At 36.7% G+C, this 23211-nt stretch overlaps 1 protein-coding gene across 1 annotated transcript in view; it reads left to right on the forward strand.

Moving 5' to 3' along the window:
- LOC103772169 (macrophage mannose receptor 1-like) overlaps positions 1–23211 on the forward strand; it is a gene marked incomplete at its 3' end in the record, with an annotated part of 37976 nt that overhangs the window by 9353 nt on the left and 5412 nt on the right. The window contains exons 5-15 of the mRNA XM_008939486.1: positions 583–696; positions 3405–3551; positions 8022–8204; positions 10681–10838; positions 14080–14193; positions 15606–15721; positions 17063–17211; positions 18747–18946; positions 19430–19554; positions 20703–20790; positions 21722–21866. Coding sequence (XP_008937734.1) covers positions 583–696; positions 3405–3551; positions 8022–8204; positions 10681–10838; positions 14080–14193; positions 15606–15721; positions 17063–17211; positions 18747–18946; positions 19430–19554; positions 20703–20790; positions 21722–21866 — 1539 coding nt within the window. The remainder of the gene's footprint in view (positions 1–582; positions 697–3404; positions 3552–8021; positions 8205–10680; positions 10839–14079; positions 14194–15605; positions 15722–17062; positions 17212–18746; positions 18947–19429; positions 19555–20702; positions 20791–21721; positions 21867–23211) is intronic.

Below are 23211 nucleotides of genomic sequence, written 5' to 3' on the forward strand. Positions count from 1 at the left end.
ATATGTAAACATAGGATTTCAAGGTGCTTTTCAGAACTAGAGCAATAAGTTCTGACTGGTTTTGGAAGCCTGACTTGTCATTGGCTGAAGAAATGAAATCAGAGAAGTCTGAAAAATGTAAAAGATGTGCTGTTACAGTGGTGATATTTGGAATGATCACATTTTAATGTAGTTTGATAAAATGCTAACTTTTTTTTTAATTTACAACATTTTGTAAATTTGAAACTCACTTGTTGATTTTCTTGGAAGAGAAAATACACAATAGGAAAGTATTTGGGTTTAATTTCAGAAAACTGATTCTTGGTTTTGTGATCTTTTATGCAACTTTATCAATTTAATCTTTCATAATTCTAGGAAAAAAATATTTGTAAATTCTTCACACCTTAAAATGTGAAAACGTGTAAGATGACATGTTTTGTGCATTTAGCATAGTCACCTTAACTAAAAGGTTAAAAGATGTTAAACTTGTATTGGGGAAAAAGGAGAAACTGATTATTTAGCTAGAATCCAGCTCTCAAGCTTTGAGAAAGCTTTTACTTTTCCCTTGCATGTACAGTATCTCTCTTTGTCTCTGTCACCTAGGTTTGACTGGCAGACTGAGTTCTGCTCTCTGGCTTGGTCTTAACAGTTTGAATTTCAACAGCGGATGGCAATGGGTTGGTGGTGCTCCATTTCGATACTTAAACTGGGCTCCAGGTAAGGTGAAATATGTTGCTACTCAGTTTAAAAGGTAAAAATTTGGTCATTTTGTAACATTTCTTTTCTAGTACTCTGTTCTGCAATTATTGAGCTTGTTTTGACATTGAAAGCTTCTGACTGACTGTGGCTATGAACACTGTGAGTAATGTTCCTTATGCTAGGAGTACACACTGGATTTAATTTATTATTCACGATAGAAATGGTAGCCTTGAAATCCAGAGAAAAGTTCTAAAAGCCATCTGCTTACACTTCATTTGTATGTTTTCTTAATTTACTTTATTTCTATATGAATATAGAATCATAGAATTATTAAGGTTGGAAAAGACATCCAAGATCAAGTCCAACCATCAGCCCAACACTACCATGACCACTAAACCATGTCCTGAAGTGCCACATCCACACGCTTTTTGAACACGTACAGAGATGGTGACTCCACCACCTCCCTCGGCAGCCTGTTCCAATGCTTCACCACTCTTTCAGTAAAGAAATTCTTCCTAATACCTCCCTTGGTATAACTTAAGCCCATTTCCTCTCATCCTGTCACTAGTTACTTGGGAGAAGAGATGAACGCTTCACAGAATCATAGAATCACTATGGTTGGAAAGGACCTTTAAGATCATTGAGTCCAATCATTGTTTATCTCTACCAGGCCAGTTCTATACTGTATCCCTGAGCATCCTATCTAGATGGCTTGTATATACATTCAGGGATGGTGATTCAACCACTCCTGTCCTTGATAACCCTTTTAGTGTTGAAGTTTTTCATAATGTCAAACCTAAACCTCCCCTGGTGTAACTTAATACCATTTCCTCTTGTCCTGTCAGTCGTGGCTTGTAAGAAGAAGCCCACACCTGCCTCCTTACAATCACCTTTCAGGTATTCTTTTAAAATAACTGCAGGTCACCCCTCAGCCTCCTCTTCTCCAGGCTAAACAATCACAGTTCCCTCGGCTGCTCCTCATAAGACATGTTCCCCAGACCCTCCACCAGATTTGTTGCTCTTTTCTGGACCTGATCCAACACCTCAATGTCTCTTATGCAGTGTCACCCAAAACAGTACTCAAGCTATGGCCTCACCACTGCTGAGTAAAGGGGAGTAAAGCTGATGCTCTAGGTGTCTTTACTTGTGAGATTAGACTGGTCAGTGAATGGTTTGTTTGTTGCTTTTTTTTTTTTTTAAATTCTTTTCCAATTAGTTTTGATTATTTCCTTAGAGATTAGATTTTCATTTTCTTTTGGGATTAGCCTCCCAATGACAGTAATATGCCCAAGGGGGTGAGCACACAAGGCAAACAGATGGGCTGAACTGCGAGTTGCTGTGAAGGTATTTATAGGTCTCTCATGCAAGTGCTCTGAGGAGGATCTGCATGTAATGAAGTGGGAAAACTGATTGTGAGGTGGAACCAAAGCAATAAGGGGAAGCTGTTCAAAGTTGTAGAAGCTGCAGACAACTCTCAGTTGTCAGGTAAAGAATTGGATGGGGTTTGGTGTAACCAAAATGGGCTTCATTTATCATTAACTCCTTATGTTCCTTAATTTCATTCAAAGATAATACTCTTAAATTCACATAAGATATTTTTATTTATGCTATCATCTCCTTCATGATTTTACTTTGGCAAGCCTACTTCTATCTCATCCCTATTACTCTGGATGTTCAAGTGCTGGCTGTTCTGCCAATGTATATTTTTAAAGAATTTGTGGAAGCTTCGTGTTCTTCCAGCTCACTAACTCTAAGTAAATAACAGAAAAACATAGGAACTAATTTATCAACACTTAAATGAAAATTATGCTGGCTAGGCATTTGGGAGAGCTCACTGTCAACAGCTGAACTTTATTTTTTGTGCATTAAAGCAATTTAAATTTGTATTTTTTAATGAACATAACTTTTTCTCCTGTAAGAAAAAGATATAACATGAATGGAAATGTAAAGCTAACTGTAATCTAAAGTAATGAAATCACAGTGATGTAAGACAATTCTCAGTGAACAATCTTGCACACTAAAAAAAAATAGTTTTGCTGTGTTAATTTCTGAGCAACATTGACGCTTGCTATGTAGCATAGTGGCATGCGTTTAGATATGGAAAAAAGTTCATGTTAAGTTTAATCATATTAGACCAGACCTTGAAAAGTTCATCCAGCTTTTTGCTGGGTGAAATTTGTTTAGTTCTACAGGTTCTACTTTTCTTCTATGTGTTTCTGTTTAGTGTTAATGCTAATCTTCAGCTGAAAGTATCTAAATATCCTGCTATTTTCATATTGTTTAGACAAGTAGAGAAGACATTCACATTAGCAGAATAGTTATTATTTTTCTGTCTTTACTGTTATACAGAATTTGACTAGCTTACTGAACAGTTTTTTTGCATGTAAAAATTGTGCTCTGGAGTTTAGTTTTGGGAAGAAACCCAAACAAAGCAAATAGGTGCATTGTAATACCTTCCATCAAGAATCTGAATCTATGAAGAGGCTGTTAAAATGTGAACTGAGTAAATACCCCAACTTGTGGTTGCTGTGAAAAAATGGCTTTTTAGGCAATGAACTGCTTCATTCAGTCTAAAGGATTGTGGACAATCACAACTGTCTTTGTGTTAATGTGTCTTATAATCAAAGCATGGAACAGATTAGAACATGATAGTAATTGGGAGGGTGATCATGATGTGCTTATACTTTGTAGGTGAGAGGTTTTTTGTTTTTGTTTTTGTTTTTAAGGACATCCTTCTCCAGAACCTGGAAAGATCTGTGCAGCACTGAATCCTGGCAAAGGTGCTAAGTGGGAGAATAGGGAATGCAACCAGAAACTTGGCTATATTTGTAAACGAGGCAATGCCACTTTAGAATCTTTCATTATTCCTACAGGTAGGTTTGGTAATAAACCCTCAACAAATTATTCATGACCATTTTTTTGCTCTGTAATTCTAGTAGCTATTTGCTATTGCACATGGTAAGACCAAGCAAAGGTCTCTGCAGGCTGTGGCTTGACCAAGATTCCCTGTAAAAGTGAACAGTGTGTACTTCCTTTTTCTTCTGACCTCCCTACTTCCTGTGTAGTACTTTTTCTTCAGTAGCTTCAAGTTCTAAATTGCAGAAATAGTGGAGTTCTCTTTTCCAAGCAGAACTGTCAGATTCTGTTAGCAAGATAAAAAGAGAAATAATTTAATGTTTAAAAAAAGATGTAATTATCTAAAGCCCTGTGTATTCAGTGAAGTGAATCTATTACTTCTTGCTGTCATTTTTGCTACTTATGAAATAGAGTAGTTTGCCAGTGTAAGTTGGTACTGGACTAGAGGAATTTTAAAAAATTCTTTTGAGTGAGTTAGATAATTTTTGTCTATTTTATAAATATACTTTTAGAGAGAGACGGAAATTTATATGTATATATAAAAAAAATTTCACTTATTTCTGAAATTATTTAAATTATATATATATACAGACACTTTTCAGAATAAATTTACTTCTGGTACTTGCTTAATGTATATAGGAGAGATAAAACAGGGATAGGTTTCCACAGCTTTATTTGGGCCTGTTTTCTTGTTATGACCCTGTGTACTATAAAAAGCTTGCAACTTATTCCTTTGTTTCATTACTCCTTCTTTCTGTTCTTTCTATGTTGGTTTTTTTCTCTTTTGAGGACATACAGGTCTCTCTTATATCCACGGATGTTTATTTTGTATAGGTTTTAGAAGCAGAAAGCTAAACCATTACTAGATTTCCAGTTCGCTTGTTCATATGCATTATTGGCAAACCAGATGTTTGGAAAACTCAGCGGTTTATACTTGGCTTAAACCCCATGTTTTATAATATTTTTTCCTGTTTTGTCAATACATAACCAGCCCAGTCAAAATCACTTAGGACAGAGACTTCTGCCTGATTTGTTTTCTTTTATTTGTAAAAGAAGAAAACCACAAGAATTAACTAGTGTCTCATTAACTGAATATTGAAATAAATATTTAATAATTAAATTAATACATCAGTTTTGACATAAAGGATATTTGTTGCCTTAGCTGAGGACTTCAGTGCATATTTTAATTATTTTGTGAATTAAGATGTAAAGTTTTGTTAGTGTTAGCATATATATACTGCTGGTAGCCAGACAGTTTAATTTGTGTAGGTTGTCTTAGATTGTTCAGTTGGCTACTGTTCAGATTCCCAGATTTGAGAACGTTAGTTCTTAAACACTGAATCCTATAAATACACTATTGCATAAATTCAATACAGGCTATCTTATCTCGATTTAAATTCAGTTTTGAGAGCTCTAATGGATATTTCTTTCTTAAGCAACAAGCTTTTGATTCTGCCCCTGGTCCTGGTCCCTATTTACCAGTAATTTGCAGTACAAAGAGAAATGAGATAAATGTTTTCAATTATACAGAAATCGCTGAGTAAACACAGTGACAAATTAACCAGAGATTGGCAGTGATTCACTTTGTAAAATGTTTTCCAACATGTCCCATCAAGGGAAGTCATAAAAGCAATAAGCATGCGTTCATGCAAGGTGTTAGGTGCCCTCAGCTTCTAATGATGTAAAGGAAAACCCATGGCAGATGATATTTTCCTGACTAGGACTCCTGAGTCAAAAAAGAAATTAATCACAAATTCATAAATGAACTTAGTTGTGCACTTGATATTAAACACAGAGGCAAGCCTTTGAAATTTTAATCCTAGAAGTTACAACTGAGTCTAACCAAACAGTATATCAGGACTGTGGGACAGGTGAACACTTTACAACAGAATTTAACCGTGCTTATGTCCAGAAAAAAAGTACAGAAAAAATTTTACAGAATATTTATTTTTTGTTGCAGATGAGGACTTTCATGAAGCTAACAGCTGTACATTTTTTTGTTGTTGTTTTGTTTTGTTTTGTTTTTTTCAGCAAAAGTGTTTATTCCGGCAGGGGGCCACATCACTGTATACATCTAAGTCATGTAGAATCTTAGGACTTCAAAGCATTTTCCCTGTAAATCCACAGCAAAGTGGATTGATAGGAACCTGTTAATTTCACCTGCAAAACTTGCTTATTTTTTAACTTAGTTTTCTAGGGAAAGGCAGGCTGTCTGGCTGTCTACCAACACCAAGTGACTGCCAAAATATATTTCATTCCAATTCAACAAGGTGTAGTGATCTTAAAATATTATTTCCAAAAGTTTTGTAAAACATTCAGTTAGGTGAAATAAATGCTCTTAGTGTCACTCTTGTTACTGCTGTGTGAGCTCTCCCTTCTCAGACCACAGAGGATGGGTGTGAGAGAGTGAGATTTCAATCACAACACCAACTTCTGTGAGTGCTTTCACCTTTTTAGACACCTAAGTCAGTCACTGAGAGATGTACAGACTTCAGCAAGCCCAGCTTATAATTTACAAAAGTATTTGCTCTCTATTTGAGGAATAACCATTGTAAGTTTACAAACCAAATTTCTCCATCTTGATCTATTCCACAGTAAATTAATCAGCTTGACATTTGGGGTAATGTTTTACACATTAAGGTGAATTCTTCTGTTGCAGCTTATATTTGTTGTAATTTCCGTTGGTTCTCATGTACTTTCTTTAAAAGGACAACAGGGAAGCATGGAGTTCATTTTTTCTGAGTGCTGGAAATGAAGAACTGAGGCCTTTCTCTTACTGAGAAGTCTCTAACTATGTCATTCAATAAGACTTGCATCAAAGAAACCAGACCGTCAACTGCTTTTCTTGTTTTGTGGCCTGCAACAAATTCCCTGATGTTACTGGATTTACAAGCAAAAGGTTCTTCCACCTTGCTATAGCTGCTTCAGTGTTTGCAGCAACAGTCTCACAGTCTCCTTTGGTCAGAAAGAGAGACTCTCACAAACTCCCTGGGGAATAAACACCGTTGTGACTGTCTTTGTGGCCAAGTCTGAGTTGCTGATGCATGTTTTATTCAGTGTTTACCATTTGCAGGCTGATGCACGAAGTGTGTTGGAGGGGCATATATACATAGATTGTTTTTCAAAGCAATTCTCCGAGTGTTACAGCAAAGCACTGTAAAATGCATATGCTCAAAGCTGAGACCAGAAATAGGACAAATTGGGCAGCTGTCTGAACCATCAAACTTACCTCTATAACAGCATTTGCCACGTCTGTTCTCACTCCTTTCTTCCAAAATAACCATGTACATAGAGCTTGTTTTTCTGGGGTTCCCCAACTCTTTCTTCCAGTTCTTCCTCTCCTGCGACTGCGTCAACAGGGCTCTGACTAAGCTCTGAGCCCCTTGTCTGGGAGTGACCAAGTTCAGTTTTACTTAAACTTCATGAGAACACGCTAGCGCTTTTTTGAGGCAGGTCTGCAAACAGGAGATGCTTTTTTGTAGCTGTGCTATAAACTCAGTGCTGTGACACTAAGTATCTAATAATCATCAGCATATTCCAGTTGAAATTGGATATGCAGTTGCAACCTGGGCGTGACTGGTCATGACTTTGCATGCCTACTTAAATATTTCTGTGGAATATACTCCATTGTTATACACACATTCCTTCCCCTTCCCCAAGAGAATTTCTGCAAACCTACTGGCCTTGTTCTCCTTATATGTTGGTGTTTGCTGATTATAAATAAAGTTCTGCAAGAATCAGATTTTGTTTCTACAGCAGCGATACTCTGTTTATTATATGTTGGGGTGGTGCTCCTCCTGATGCTCAATTGTTTGCTGAACAGCAATGTGATTGTTGACAGTGCTCTGGTGCTGTTCCGTTGAACTCTTTAAAGGAAGTTTTAAGCATAAATAATTTACTTTGACAATATTATTTTCTTAATGAAGCTTTTAAAAGGGATTCCTAAAAGGAGAATTTTTATTTGGATTCTCTTGTGATCCTGTAGAACCAGGGTTTTTTTTGCCTCGCTTTTCTAGCAAATAGGGCTAATCCATAAAATGCCTAACATTTGGGGAAAAAAATTACCCCCATAATAATGTTTTGGAAGCCCAGGTTCTTAACGCATAGCTAGCTACACAGTATGGAGGAAGAAAATAAATGCTGACGCAAGTGTAGGAAAATGACAAAGTACAGCTCTGCGACCCTTATCTTTTAGTTTGTATGGATGCATATAAAAGTCAAAACTGTTTTATGGTAATTTTTAATTCTGACTTGTCATAAAAGACGCAAGAACTTCTTTGCAACCACATAGTTATTGAAGAAAAACCTGGAAGTTTAAACCTTTAATCATGCATGTAGATTATTATCCCTGTATGTGTTTTTCAGCTCTGCTGTTCTTCATGAAGAAAATATATAATTCTTTTTTTGTTAAACCTTTCCTTATGTGATTTTCGGTATTCAGTTAAAAACAGAATTCTAAAACTCTCCATGGTAATTTTTCTTTTCAGAGACTAATGTGCCTGTTAGATGTCCTGATCAATGGATGTCATATGCTGGTCACTGTTACATAATTCACAGGGACCCCAAAATATGGAAAGATGCCTTAACATCTTGCAGGAAGGAGGATGGGGATCTGGCAAGCATTCATAATGTTGAAGAGCACAGCTTTGTTATTTCTCAGCTTGGGTACCGTGAGTATTTTTTTACAGTAACATATTTATATTTATATTTTTGTACTAAGAATATAAAGAGTTTTGCATGCCTTATTAATGAAAGGAGAAGACTGGTTTAAAAAAAAAAATATTGTCCTGATCACACAGTGTAGAAAGGGTTGAATTTTAAATTTAAAAAATCTTTGATTTTTTTGATAGAAAAAACCTACAATAAGAGCACAAAACCCAAATAAATTGTTCTGTCACAGAAAAGCTATGGTCAATGTTGGAAGTTGCATCAACACCAAACTCCTGATTCTTAGTGTCTGCTTCTACCTCTTTTTATACAGAATAAAACAATTTTAAGGCTTTTCAGAAGCTGAAAGGATTTTTACTGTTGGTCTGATAAGGTGGATGAGGGGAAGCAAAGTCTGTTGGTCAAATACAGTTTTGGAAACCTGGATCCTGTTAGCAGAACTGCCATGTCCTTATTTTTCAAGTCACACTGCTCACGTTTCTTCTGAAAGAGGAACCTGTATGTCCCAGTATGTGATTTCAGATGTGCTCTGAATGAAATATGACACTTAAGTGCTCAGCTCCTGAGCACACAGTCCAGTTGTTGCAAGGCAAGTTAGGCTACAGATGCATCGCTAGGGGAGATGCAACTATGGTGATGTTGAGGCAGTTTTGTAGTTGCTGTTGCTTTACAGGAACCTGATTTTGCCTGTAGGATCAGTTGCTGCATTTTAATGGGAGGATCTTGTTCACACCTAGGTATGCTTCTTGGCAGTAACTGATCCGCTTTTAGTGCCAGGTAAGTGTGAGTTAGTTTATCCTTCCCTGGAAGTGCAGTAAGCTGCTTTGAACTCCAGCATAAGAGCAGTCTTGGAGTAGCAGGCATAGAACAGCTGATATGCTTTAGTTTGGTATGGTAGCTGACTCCATGGCAACTTGTGCTGGTCTTCATGTTCCTGAAAGAACAGTTTGTTGTTCTTTCATGAGCAACATGAAACTTCTGCTCTTTCAAAGGAGATTAGGAAAGGTGCAACTTCTTGATGAGTCATTAGTACGTTTGAAAGAAGTTAGGCTCTAAAGGAAATTACTTGTATTTTTACTTTACTTCTTGAAAGTATTTTATTTCATAGTTTAATGCCTTCTCCAAAGAACTTTACCAAACCGGCTGCACTGCACTGTTTTTGTAAAAGTGAATGTTTCTGAAAGGCAAATAGTCCTGAAGGAAACCAGACTTCTCACATAAGGCACACTCACTGCAGCAGACTATTATGAAAGCATTCTTCTCAGAGGAGTAAAACTGGAACAACTAAAGAAGCCTAATAACACAGTTTCTGACAGTATCAGCTTACCCTTGCTCGTCACTGAGATTAGAACACCATATATTGCAGTGCCTAGAAAATCTTGCCTGCATCAGAACTCTGCTGCAATAAGCACTGTACAGAAAGAACAAAAGCCTTTGTGCCAAACAATTCGCAGTCCTGTGATAAAACAAAGGAAGAAGGAATAAAATGAGATGAACATTGTCATAGTAGCTGAGCTTTTGTTGTCATCACACACAAAAGAGAACTTTAGAGAGGAACATGAAGAAGAAGAAGAATAAAGAAGTGCATTTTGGATGTTTACACGGAAGTCCAGCATGTGACATGGCACAAGCGTAGCCCAGTGCATGTTAGAGAGTGGGAAACAGCTTATTTACAAGTGGCTGGAAAAAAAAACACTTGGGTGTTTAGTCACCCAGCTGAACTGGAGTTCACACTGATTATAAATGCCAAAATCTTCAATCCTCTTTATTCAAATAGTTTGTTCAGAACAAAACTAGGTATGAACATCATAAATAGCAATGTCTTAGGATGGAGGATTTTAAGCACAGAAGAATAAACCTCTAAGAAACAGCTGCTGTAAAGTAACATCCTTGATCAGTCCTGCACTTTCCTTCCAGACCAAAACTGTTAACTACATTAACTGTAAGCTGAAAAGAGTCCAAGAACTACATGAATTTCATTTTGCTCTGAAATGAAATAGGATATAGGAACAATGTAATGGGAAAACTTGAAAATGCTCTGGTTGTCATCTCTCAAAGACAACACTGTAAGTCTAAGCATTAGGAAGGAGGGCACTTCTTGCCTCCTTACATTAAAGGTAGGAGGAAAAGGGGAGGTAGTGTTTTATTTGTGTTTATTCATACCTTGTTACAAGAGTTTCGAGCTGGAAAAAAAGAACTAACCTAGTTATATTGCAACATAATTCAATGAATAGAGTATTTTGACTGGTTTATACAAAGTTAAATGCTCTTGTTGTATTTCCACTACAGTGAGTGGCCTTTTCTGATGACTGGAGTGGGCATATGAGGAACAGGCTGCCCTCTTTATGAAACAGGAGCCTTAAGTTCCTGTGGCTGCCTTTTAATCTTCCTGAGAGTAAATAATTTTCTGTTCTATGAAGGTAAAATTTCACATCATAGAAAAGTACTGTTATCAGTCTTGTTAATTGTATGTTCTAGAGCCAGCTGATGAGCTGTGGATTGGGTTGAATGACCTCAAGGTTCAGATGTATTTTGAATGGAGTGATGGAACACCTGTCACCTACACCAAGTGGCTTCGTGGAGAACCCACCCATGCAAACAACAGGCAAGAGGACTGTGTTGTTATGAAGGGAAAGGTAAAGTCATGTACATATTGACTTAACTATCTTACCATTTCAGTAATGATTATGCCTTTTTTCTATGCAAGAGCACAAACGTAGTGGATGTTACTGTTTGAACTGGCCAATTTTCGAGTATCTTACGGGTATTACTTTTTTGAGGAAGGATCCCTGTTCAAGGTTGCCAGAAAGTTGTTTTTGTTGTCTTCACTGAGAAGCAGTCAAGTGATGACTTTCCTTGAAGTCAATTACCCCCTCAAGATATGGATTTCTGGATTTCAGTTTATGCATGCAGGTTTTTTTGAAGAAACTTAATTGCCCTGTGAAATAAATGAACACGTAAGTGCATTACTTCAGGAAACTACAAAGATGTTTTGGATATGTTTGGACTTTTTTTGCTTTATCAGAATATTGTTTATACATGTACCTTGAAAAAACGCACTAGCAATTTTTAATGATATTTTTAGGCAAAATTATTAAACTTGAGTCTAAGTGGATTAGATGTTTTGCTTGTATCTGCTCTGTATATGAAGCCAAGTGTTACAGAATCTTGGGGAACTTGGATTCAGGTTAAAAAAATCTCTATTTTGTGTGCAAAAGCTGAGATCCACTAGATCCTAATTTTCTGCAAACCTAAGCAAATCACTTCTTGTGATAGTTTGAATTCTTGCACCTGTTGCTTTTCTCTAGGAAAGAGACAGCTGCCTCAGTTTGTGTCACAAGATTGGAGGAAAGACATGTCTGGTTAATTCTGTAAGGGTTTAGGAGAAAGGCAAGGCAGGGAGAGATTGCAACTAACCCTGGCAGAATCTTCTGGTGCAGGGCAGGAACACTACAGTCTGGAGTGAATTCAGACTATAAATGCCAAGAATGCCAAGCCTTGAAAGAACCACTGTGAAGTGGGACATAGTGACAAAGTCCAAGATCAGGCCAGAAAGACAGTCCAAAGGTCAGGGTCTGGTCAACAAGGCCCATAGCCAGGTACAACATTGCTGGAGCTGGAGACAAGTACTTCTGTTACAGTATGGACAGGGATTGAAGGCCCAGGTCCGAGTTTAAGTGGAACCCTAGGTCCTGTGTGCAGACTGGTGGGTGGTGAAGGCCCCATGTGAAGATGGTAGAGGTCATTTACATCTATGGGTGCCCTCAGGCTACTAATAGAAAGTTAGAAATCAATTATAACAGTAAAGCATGCAACAGTGTCATCAAGAAGGACTTCTGTTTGTAACATGCTTCTTCGTTGTGTTATGATTTTTGAATGGTTTTCATTGAATTTGGTGGTTGTCAATGAGGTTTCATTTTAACTCCTCCTTCATTACATTGCTTTTACTTTTAATTTTGGTTGAACTCTGTACCATATGGACAGTGATGCAAATTAATGTGATACAAATTTGCTATGGTGCAAAGAAGCTGCCATTTGTCCAGTTGAACATTTTTGAAAGGATAGCTGTAGACAGATGCTATGCTTTAGTTTTTCTATGACTCTTTTTGATGGGAAGACTCTTTTGCTTTCTATAACAAGGAGTAAGTGAGACTGGTACGTGTTTCTTTCAAGGCTAAATTTTAAGGGCTTGATGCTTGCCATCAGATCAGGTTTTCCCTTGTGTTCAAAAGTCACTTATTTCTATTATGATAGTTATAGATTAAAATAACATAACACATTTTAGCTACATACAGCTTTTTCATTTATGTGGCTTTGTATGGACTTTTTTTAAATTTTATTTTATTGTAGCCTCCTCTGAACTCTTTCAAAATATGTATCTGTTAACTAGTTGCTCTTAGTGTGAAAAGTAACTTCAGATTCCATGTAAGTTGCACTAGCCCAGTATCCCTTGTGATCAGTCATCAACTGACCAAACTATAATTGTAAGTTGACTTTCCCTGTTTTTTGTTGAAGTTTGTCTACCTAAGTACATTTATGGTTCCATTGCTGATTATTTTGTGTTGTTCAGTCCTTGGCTGAAGTAATTTGAATAATTTATTTTTATGGAACAAAAGTTGCCCCTTTCAATGACACCACCACCTTTTTGAAGGAAGGGTTTTGGTTTAGTTACAGAGGAAGTAGGAGAACAGAGAGATATTTGCAAAAGGCAACTCATAAGACATGGTAAGAAGTCCCTAGAAATTACTGCATGAATTTCCCAGTGGAGACACAGTTATGGAAACGACAAAGGATCTCCTTTGGGTCCTAGAAGGCCAAAGCATCAGGCTAAGTTTTCCAGTGTTGAAGAAGTCTAAGGTTGTGAAAGTTGTGTTGATTTCTTCCAGGCTGAGAAGGTCAGAGTTTTGGGTGATTATTTGAAATGCCTACCAGCCAAGTGAAACTGAGAAAGAAATAGTAGAAGATGACACAGCCACCAATAGGCTTGCCTTGTGGTCAGCATAGGACAGAGAAGATACAAGCATGAGCTCAACATCCTAGAGTTCTTCACTGTTGTAGGAAGTAGTTTGGAGCTTTGGGAGAGCTTTTCCTGGAAGCAGGGTTTGTCCAGGCTCTTGAGGACTTTTTATTTTGTGGCAAAAGGGGCTGTATATTACCATAATAATTATTTTATATTTCTGGAGGGGGAAAAAAAAGAAAGACAAAAAAAAAAAGATTGGCACTAACTGTTAGGATTTTACTTCTACAAAAGTGGAGTCTCTAAGCCACAGGTGAGAGAGTGCTTTCTGCAGAGGGTTGTCTTCTTCTCCCAGTACCATAGTTCATCTGTTAAACCAAAAGATACGTAAAATGTAGCACGAACATGGTGTGAAATTCCTTATTTTCAGTACAGGTCCCACAGGATATCATTGCTTATTCTGAGAACCTGTAGTATGCAGAGTAACAATGTCAGTTCTAACCTTGAAAGGGAGTTTTTGCATCATCAAAGTTGCAAATAAATTATTAATATAATAAATTATTAGTATACATATACTAAAGAATGTAGTCCTTTTTTCTGTGTCAGCTGGATTTCTGCAGGGAGAGATGACATCTTCCTTTCCTCCTGCATGTTAATTATATCAATAGTCTTTGTAAAGGTCATGTATTGCTGTCACCTCCAAGGATTCACTCCTCAGAAAGGTAAATAATAAAAGAAGGTGTAAGTCAATGGTGAATCAGCCTCATTAGAAGTGTGGTTGGAATGAGGTTGGAGTTAAGTACTGAACTTAAATGCAGGTTATGCTTCTTTTAAAGCTAGCAAACAAATAATTAAATGCCTAAGAGCATAAAACACCTCTGAAGACTAAATGTTGACTGATGTTCTGTTCATATGTTCAGGATGGACTTTGGGCAGACCATTCTTGTGAAAAGAGAATTGGCTACATATGTAAAAGGAAACCCATGTCAGAAGCTCCTACAGAAGAGGAAACTATTGACATGGGCTGCCAGAGAGTAAGTAAAGAAAAAGCTATTTGATCTGCACAGACTACTAGGAATGATTAAGAGAAGAAAATGCCAACTAGGTGACAAATAAAACAGGAAAAATGAGTTCTGTGTTGTCATCTTCAGAACAGTTGGACTTCTCGTTTCTATGGCAGATGGGATAGGTGATACATAGGAATAAATCTAGGCTCTGTCATTTACTTCTTGATGCTCCCTTTCTTTTCCCAGAACTTAACTAAAAATCAAACCTATAGTCCCTGCAGCAGGCCATTTTTCCTTGATTCAAACCTTTCTAAGGAACTTGCCTGTACCAGCAGTTGCTCTTCAGCACTGCCTACAGTTTTCTTCAAGTAATTCACAGTAGAAAGGGTGTGCTTGTCTACAAACTGTTCTCAGGGCTTTGCTGAGGTCTCTGCCAGTGCTCTCTGCTTTGAAATATTTGTTACAAGTGCCTGAGTGAAATTAATCCATTGTGCTCCTTCTGAACTGCCAGTGGATCCATTGTTTATTTGGTAAAGCTTGCCTTCTGGTAACATAATACTCAGTAATTCTGAAGAGCCTACTGTATTTCATTATGTTGTTGGGAATCTTACTGGATTTTTGTCTTCCATGGAGAAACTGTCTTTTCTCCCAAGTCTGCTTTACATAGCTGCAGAGGAAGTTGTTGATGTTTATTCCTGGTATTTGTACAAGAGTGCCTGGGAAACTTGCAAATATTCAACTGTTGGAGAACATAAAAGTGTCCTAATACTTATGGATGTTATCCTTGCCTAGAGAACTAGGTTCATGCCTGTAGAAAATGCCTCTCATGGGTGAGAAAGTGAAAAGTAACAGACAAAATCTGTATGAATTGGGGCTGGTCACAACAAACTCTTCCCCTGTGAGCATATCCCTGAGCTAATGACATTTAAACGACAAAACATTAGAAATGAGTGCTAACATCAATTAATGAGAAACAAAGTTGTGTGAGGCATCATTCCCTTTCTCAAAAGCCAAGCTGAAATTTGCTTCTCAAGACCATTCTAATGATTGCACTATGCCTATGTGCTAGTTATAATCCTACACTGAGCACTAATGGTGCACAGTAAAGTCTTTCTGGCCTTTAGAAGTGAAATGCACTGATTAAATTTCATTATATGTGTAAAAATATTTTACAAAACAAAGTTTTAAAAGGCTTTGGTCCTGCCTGTTTCTAGTCTGACTTTTCACTTCAGTCCCTTTATTTAATGTTTAGCTGACAGTAGAATAAATAAGTGTTGGTTTGTTGTTTCTTCTCTTTTTTTTGTCTTTTTTTTTTTTATTTTCTTCTTCTTCTTTTTCCCTTTTTCCCCTTTCCCCCTTTTCTCTCTTTTTTTTTTTTTTTTTAGAAGAAATTTAGAAAACCTGCAGCATATTCAATCACTCAATATTTATTTTGACAGGGTTGGAAAAGACATGGGTTTTATTGTTACTTCATTGGAAATACATTTGTATCATTTTCTCACGCAAATCAAACCTGTGGAAAGCATCAATCATTTTTAGCAACCATTGGAGACAGGTATGTAAAAGTCTCCTTGCATGAGGGGATCACATGAGATTTTAACATCTCATGTTGTCTGAATAACAAAATAAAGACTGATCTGGACAAAAATCTTGCTTGATAGGACTGCTAGCTGTAAGTAAAAAAAGGTCACAGTTTTTGCATGTATATTCAAATCTAGGAATTCAGATTAAAGCAAAAATAGGAGATGGCTGTGAAATCAGTATTGATATAAATGGTTGTGTCAAGAAAAAAAAAAAGTTTTACATGTCCTTAATTATAGTGGCTAGAGGATGAATTTTACTTGACGGAGTGATGAATAATCCAATTGTGATTATTAAATGAAGAAATATGGCTCTGAATTCCTTTCAAAAAGTAGTTCAAAAGAGCAAAAGGATATAACTTTCCCCTTTCTGGTCTTCTCAGAATTAAGCTACTTTTAAAAATATGACATAAGAAAAAAAAAAACAATAGAACTGCTTGGTACCTGAAAATCCATCACAATTCAGCCAGGGTTCAGTGTGTGCTAAATTTCTGAATAACTGGTTCACATTATTGAATGTGGACTATTGGGAAAATGAAAGCCAGGGTTAAGAAACAAAGTGTATTTTGCTTGCAGTTGTCTCAATGCTTTACACTCTGCCTTATTTGTTTCTGTGTAATCTTAACGGATATGTCCTAATATGAAAGCTTTAGCTGTCACAAATGGTAGCTCTCTGAATATAGGTAGCACTGCAGATGCCATAAAAATGGTTTAACGTTAACGTGGTCTTCAGACTACACTTTGTTAAGGGAAGACTTCTTTTATTTACTTTGATTTTTTAAGAGCTGTTTTTTAAAACACCATGACGACCTATGACAGGCTATACCTCTATGTAGATTTCTTTCCAAAACATAACTTTTCTTGCATGATCATTGGATCTAATTTGCAGTGTTGCTCACACTACTCTAGCCTCTACTTATGTATATTTATTCCATAATGCTGAGATTCCCATTCCAGGTTTGGATTTGCCTGAAACAAGAAGTCATTAAAATGCAAAGGTACTAGAAATTCTCAAAAAATACAGTCCTGTAACACATAAGTCCTGTCAGTTTTCTTCTTTCCTACCCATTTCATGTCAGACTCTAGTTATGTCAGTTTCTTTACTGGACATCCAAAGGGAAGACAGAATACTCTGTTATTGAAGCTTAGAAAATATTTATTATGTAAGGTTTTGTTATGTGCTTTGTTCAAGCAAACCCATCCAAGCTATGCTTTCAGGAAAGCACAGCAGTAATTCTGAGAAAATAACAAGCCTTTTACAACTTTAAAAAATAAATTTAACAGCATTAATTTAAAGGTTGTATTCTTTTGAACAGATATGAACAAGCCTATCTGACTAGCCTGGTTGGGCTGAGAACAGAAAGATACTTTTGGATTGGACTTTCAGATACAGAAGAAAAGGGAACGTTCAAGTGGGCTAATGGTGAATCTGTCTTATTTACACACTGGAATTCTGAAATGCCTGGTAGGTATGGCTCTATACTATTTAATGAGTCCAGTGCTCCAAACACATTGCTCATTATTTTAACTTTTTTACTTAATTCCTTAGCCCTTGCCTGATGGTATAATGACTGATTGCTCTCAGAAGCATGCAGTGCTGTTCCCAACTTCCTGCTTACTGCAGAAATGAGTTTTCAACGTGAGCTTGGGAAGAAGTTTTAAGTTAAGATCATGTTTCTGCTTTGTATCCGCTCTGGGAAAGTCTGTGTCTGTACTATGGAAGAGTAGCCTCTGCAGGCCTATTGTGACCTGTTTGCAAATCCTGCCTGTTCAGTCATATCTCTTAGTACACTTGCTCACTGTATGTTTTGAGCTGTGTCAGATCACAGCATGCATGAAGCAACTCTGGTCCTAGAGAAAATGGGATTGTAACAAAGAACAAGAGGACCAAGGGAAGATATGTGTGTAAACCTTTTTTAGCTAATATCTTTGCTAGATTAATTGTGATTTCCTTATTTACTAAGATTTGTTTTATGAAAACATTGCTAATTTTTTCTGTCTGATGTGATCACATTAGAAGGAGGATGATTGCCAGCCTTGAATATTCTGTCACATTGCATTTGCCTTTCAGGAGATCCTCTATTTCTCTTTATTTCCAGTGCCTAGATGCTGACTGAATGTATCAGGTGGAGTAGTAAGACTATGTAGACCATGAAGCACACACCAAGCCTACAAATAGCAAGTTCATTTTTGAAAATCATAATCAAATTAGACAAATTTGAGAAACTACCTTTAATCAAATCCTTTTAGGGGAGAATTTTTTGGATGGCAGGTTATGATGTTGCTGGAGTCAGACACTTATCCCAGATGTGGATGAACCACGTATTTTTTTTTTGCTTGCTTTTCTTCTTTTTTTTTTTTTTTTTGGTGGCTGTTGTTGCATTTGTTTTTTTCATTTTGTTTGTTTTTTTTCCCTTTGTGAATTAGAAGAATAGATTCCTAGGATGTTTTGGGTTGCAAGAGACATTTAAAGATGATCTAGCCTGCCATAGGCAGGGACATCTTGCACTAGATCAGCTGGCTCAAAGCCCTCTCTTAGCTGACCTTGTATATTTCCAGTGATGAGGCATCTACAACTTCTCTGTGCAACCTGTTTCAGTGTCTCACTGCCCTCAACATAAAAGATTTCTTTATTATGTCCAATCTAAATCTACTTCCTTTCCTTTTAAAACCCTTGTCCCTTGTCCTGCTGCTAGAGGCCCTGGTAAAAAGTCTTTCTCCATCTTCCTTATAAGCCCCCATTATATACTGAAAGAGCACAATAAGGTCTCCCTGGAGCCTTCTCTTCTCCAGGCTGAGCAACCACACTCCCTCAGCCTTTCTTCACAGGAGGAATGTCCCAGTTCTCTGATGATTTTTGTGGCCCTCCTCTGGACTCTAACATTAGAAATATTTTTTACTCTGTACAAAGACTTAATTTCCATCAGGAGATAATATGAAGTTTTTTAAATTCTTATGATCTCCTAAATGTTGCTTTTGTGCATTCCTGTTTACAACCAGGAAGAAAGCCAGGCTGTGTTGCCATGAGGACTGGAATTACGGGTGGATTATGGGATGTAATAAAATGTGAAGAAAAGGCCAAGTTCCTGTGCAAAGTGTGGGCAGAGGGAGTGACACTTCCACCTGTCCCTACAACAACTCCTCTTCCCCAGTGTCCAGAAGGCTGGGACTCAAACAGTCGTATTAGCTTCTGTTTCAAAGTAAGTATCTTGCTTATTTCTGCACGAAGGTAGTTTCTGTTTGCTGCATGTACATGGTATACATGTATAAAATGGTATATGGTACATATAAAAACTGGTATATGTATGTCTTAGTGTTTCATAAGGTTACAGATTATGTAGAGATCTTATTGCCTTCTATTGAAATGCTCATGTTTTTTTCTGATCTTCGGGTATTTCCCATTCTTTTACAACTGAATTTCACGTTCTTTAAGATTAAAAGTGCCTTTCTCCTGGTTGTTGTCTTGCAGCAGGTACTGCTGTCAGTAATGCAGTTTGCTAACTTGGTTGAAAGACACATACACTAAGCCCACGTTTTCCAGAGGTGATCACTCAAAAGCCCTCTGTTCAAAGTTTCTGTAATCCCCACAGAACAAGTTAATGGCTAATGAATTGCTTTTGGGTAGCTGATGTTTCTTGATCTTGTGATCTGTATGATCACTGATTGGAAAATGTTCTCTTTAGCCTTTTGCAAGAGGAGAGCAGAAGAAAACATGGCTTGAATCTCAAGAGTTTTGTCGAGCTGTAGGAGGAGACCTGGCCTCCATTAATGGTAAAGAAGAACAATATGTGATATGGCATTCTATTGCGTGAGTATCTGTAGGGTGGTCATCCATTTGCTTCAGTTAGCCTTTTGATCTATCTCAAATATTTAATTTTAGGTATATGTTTTTACTTCAGTATAGGCCAGTCTAGATTTGTTACTTTTATCAAACACACAGCAAAAAAAGTTGATGAAAAAGCAGGAGTTGTATGACTACTGTCAATCACCCTAGAAGCTAATGCTAAAATGAGATTGGCAAGATACCCAGTTGATGCAATATTTATCATCTGATGTAAAAATATTTACTGTAGATTTAGGAATATTATAAAATTATAATAAAATCACTACAGATGCCAGGTTTTTTTTTCACATAAGCAAGTGTACAAATAGGATAACAGTTCTGATGTAAATCTGGTCAATATGCTGCTTGTCATTTTTATGAACTAGTCAGAAAGCAGAAGCAACTCAGATTCATATTTTCCTACACAGGGAATGTAAATAAGGTTAATCAGTCCCTGAACTGTAAAAAGCAGGTTCATTCTCTGAATCAGATCAAATACCCTTTAAAAGGTACCACTGGCAATACAACCTGAATAGGCTGGGCTTAATGAGCTTGTACATCGCCATCTAACTAAGAAGCAAGACTGAAGCACAGCAGCCTTGCAAAGTGCTACAATCGTGCTAGAATCACCAATACCTACTTAGAGTGAGGTAGAATTCACAGATGCTATACTACCACAGATTGACTCAATAAAATCAGATAAGTCAGTAAACTGTGTCTGCTTGCAGAGAAGAATTAATTTAAGGTGCAAGTAACTTCATGTTTGGAAATCATAAGTGCCTTTACAAGGGAAATGAAGAGCTGATAAACAGAGTAGCAGAAGCTATTGAACTATTATACAAAAGTATTAAGCCACCTTATTTTCAGGATTTGTATTGGATCTGGACATTTTCTTGGTCAGTATTCAACTTGGTGGAGTTAATGTATAGAGATAGCAGCTAGAAGTGGCAGTTTAATTAGTTTCCACCCTGATCGTTACTGTTTCCAACAGCTTTAAGGATTACTTTTAGAGTAGCTTATTAACTGTTGTGAATGATAGATTATTAAAATTATTTTAAAGATCTTATTAAGTTTTGGTTTATGTTTAAATTTCTTACACATGGGGCATTTATTATTTTGGGGATTTTTTTTAGGAAAAATGGCTATTACAACCAGCGTTTCTGGATGGGCTTATATTACTTGAATCCTGATGATGGTTTTGTTTGGAGTGATGGATCTCCAGTGAGTGATTTAATCTTCCACAGCTGTTATTTTGCATTTTCTGTGCTTATCAAGTGTGTGTGGTGTATGTGTTTGTGCAATTTTCTGATTAATCATAACCCTCTACTGTATCATGCTCTCTTTAGGAAAGCCTATGGATAGCAATTTCATGGCTTGATTTTTTTTTTTGACTAAAACATACTGTTTTTTGATAAGAAAATGTGTATTGAGTCAATAAGAAAATTAAATCACTGTAGAATAAAAGGACGTTCTTCTACATGCAAGGATTTAAAAAATAAAATAGTCCGTCTTTAGTATCTCTCTTCTTTACTAATTATATCTTTACCTGAAACAACCTACATTCCGTGCATCTGAAGGCAGTTGTCTTATGCCAGTGTGGCTTCACTTTACTTTAGAATAAGATACAAAACTGTAGAAACAAAAGTGGGTTTGGAAATGTGGTGTGTTTCTTGCAAGGTTGGTCAAAATATATTGATGGGAGTTTGCAGTAGAGAATATTGAAACTGGAATTTATATAGGACAATTAGAATAACAGAAATATTTTCTTAGAAAAACGCCAACATTTTTGTTGTGTCCTAATAATGTCTTGCTATTTTACTCATACAGGATATTTACTTAAATTAATATCAACATGTAGCATGCCCAACCATTGTTATTATATTAATCTCACAGAATTTAGGTCCTATAAAAAATGTCAATATTCCTCCAAGTGTGATTGACAACAGGTGTTATCAAAGCTGCAGTCTAGTTTCAATCTGAAAAAAATTAGCAATGTCAGCGTTTGCACATGGAGATTCTGGTTTCCTCTTATCTAATTTTTTAAACTGACTGTAGGAACAATTTGTAGGTCTGTGGTTTGATGCTGTCTCTTCCCTCTCTCCATTATTTTCTTTCTGTATACAGAATCTTCACAAAACTTTTTCTATCATAGGTGAGGTATGAGAACTGGGGCTTTGGAGAACCCAATAATTATCAAGGAATTGAACTTTGTGCAGAGATCAGTGGTGATTCCAGCATGCTTTGGAATGATAGGCACTGTGATTATCTATATGGATGGATTTGCCAGATAAGAAAAGGTATCGCTTACTCCTGTGTATTAGTACAATAAGGAAAGATTTTCAGCCAATTTTTTCTTTAACTTTAAGAAATAAAATTTTCAAAACCTATTTATCATAATGGTTCTGTGTGGAATGTAATATGGAGATTATTATACATTTTGATGTCTTTGATGCCTTATAAAGATACATTTGATGTCCTGCTGGTACTTCTGACTGATCTTTCTGTATGATTTCAGAAGGTGAAATGTGATACTTGAAAGATAGGAAAAATTACAGTTAATATTCACATTCCCCTTTGTCTTTTCATTTCAAGAAGTTCATGCCGTCTCCAACAAATCTGTTTTGGAATTTTTTTTTCTGAGTTGAGTCTCATGTTACTAGAAAATAGTTTGCAAATCAGTTCACATACTTGAATTTTTGATGTATGACAACTCCCTCCTTTATCTGGCTCAGATACTGTTTTGTCAGCTAATTATATCTGTAGTTGCAAGATGGAGCCTGGTTTCAAAAGGGTTTGCAATGATAGGGCAAGGAGTAATGGTTTTAAACTAGGAAAGGATAAATTTAGACTCAATATTAGAAAAAAATTATTTAGTATAAGAGCAATAGATCATTGGAATGGGCTGCCCAGAGAGGTAATGGACACCCCAACTTTGGAGTCATTCAAGGCCAGGCTTGATAGTGCCTTGGGTGACCTCACCTAGGTAGAGATGTCCCTGCTTGTGTAGAGAGGCTGGACCAGATGACCTCTAGAATTCCCTGCCAGCCTAAAACATTCTATATGCTATGATTCGAGAGACTTTATTTTGCTTTGACTGGGTTTTGGAGTCACATGTTGGTTTCTTGCTAAATTCTCATGATATCTGATTTGGGCGCATTTTATTTTCTGAAGACATCAAGACAAAATCTATAACTTAGGGGAATCTTGAGTTCCACAAGCAGTGCATCTACCTAAGTTTGATTGTTTTATAAACTGTTAATTTAGACATTTGACCACATTCTTATATTGGGAGGAATGAGAGCAAAGCAAAGATGCTGCATTAACTTATTGACAATGAAGTACCAGCTTTGCTTTATACTGATAAAAGAATTTCTTAGGCAGAAGCTATGAAGACATAGACCTCCTGTATTAGAAGCTGTTTTCCTGATGCTATCCAGGATGCCATCTCCATGATGCCATAGGAAAAACAAACAGAGGAATTCTTTAGCCTGAAGTCTTCTTTTCAGAAGATGGGATCTCTTCTAGGGAGATTTTGTCTAGGAAAATTTTTAAGGTTCAGATAGAAGGTCTTCTCAACCAGAGAAATATGGAATGAACTCTACTCTAATAGGTATGGAAGAAGACAACCCAGCCTGCATTCCT

This window comes from Merops nubicus, unplaced genomic scaffold, assembly GCF_000691845.1.
Source record: "Merops nubicus isolate BGI_N331 unplaced genomic scaffold, ASM69184v1 scaffold2764, whole genome shotgun sequence".
Lineage (NCBI taxonomy): Eukaryota > Metazoa > Chordata > Aves > Coraciiformes > Meropidae > Merops > Merops nubicus.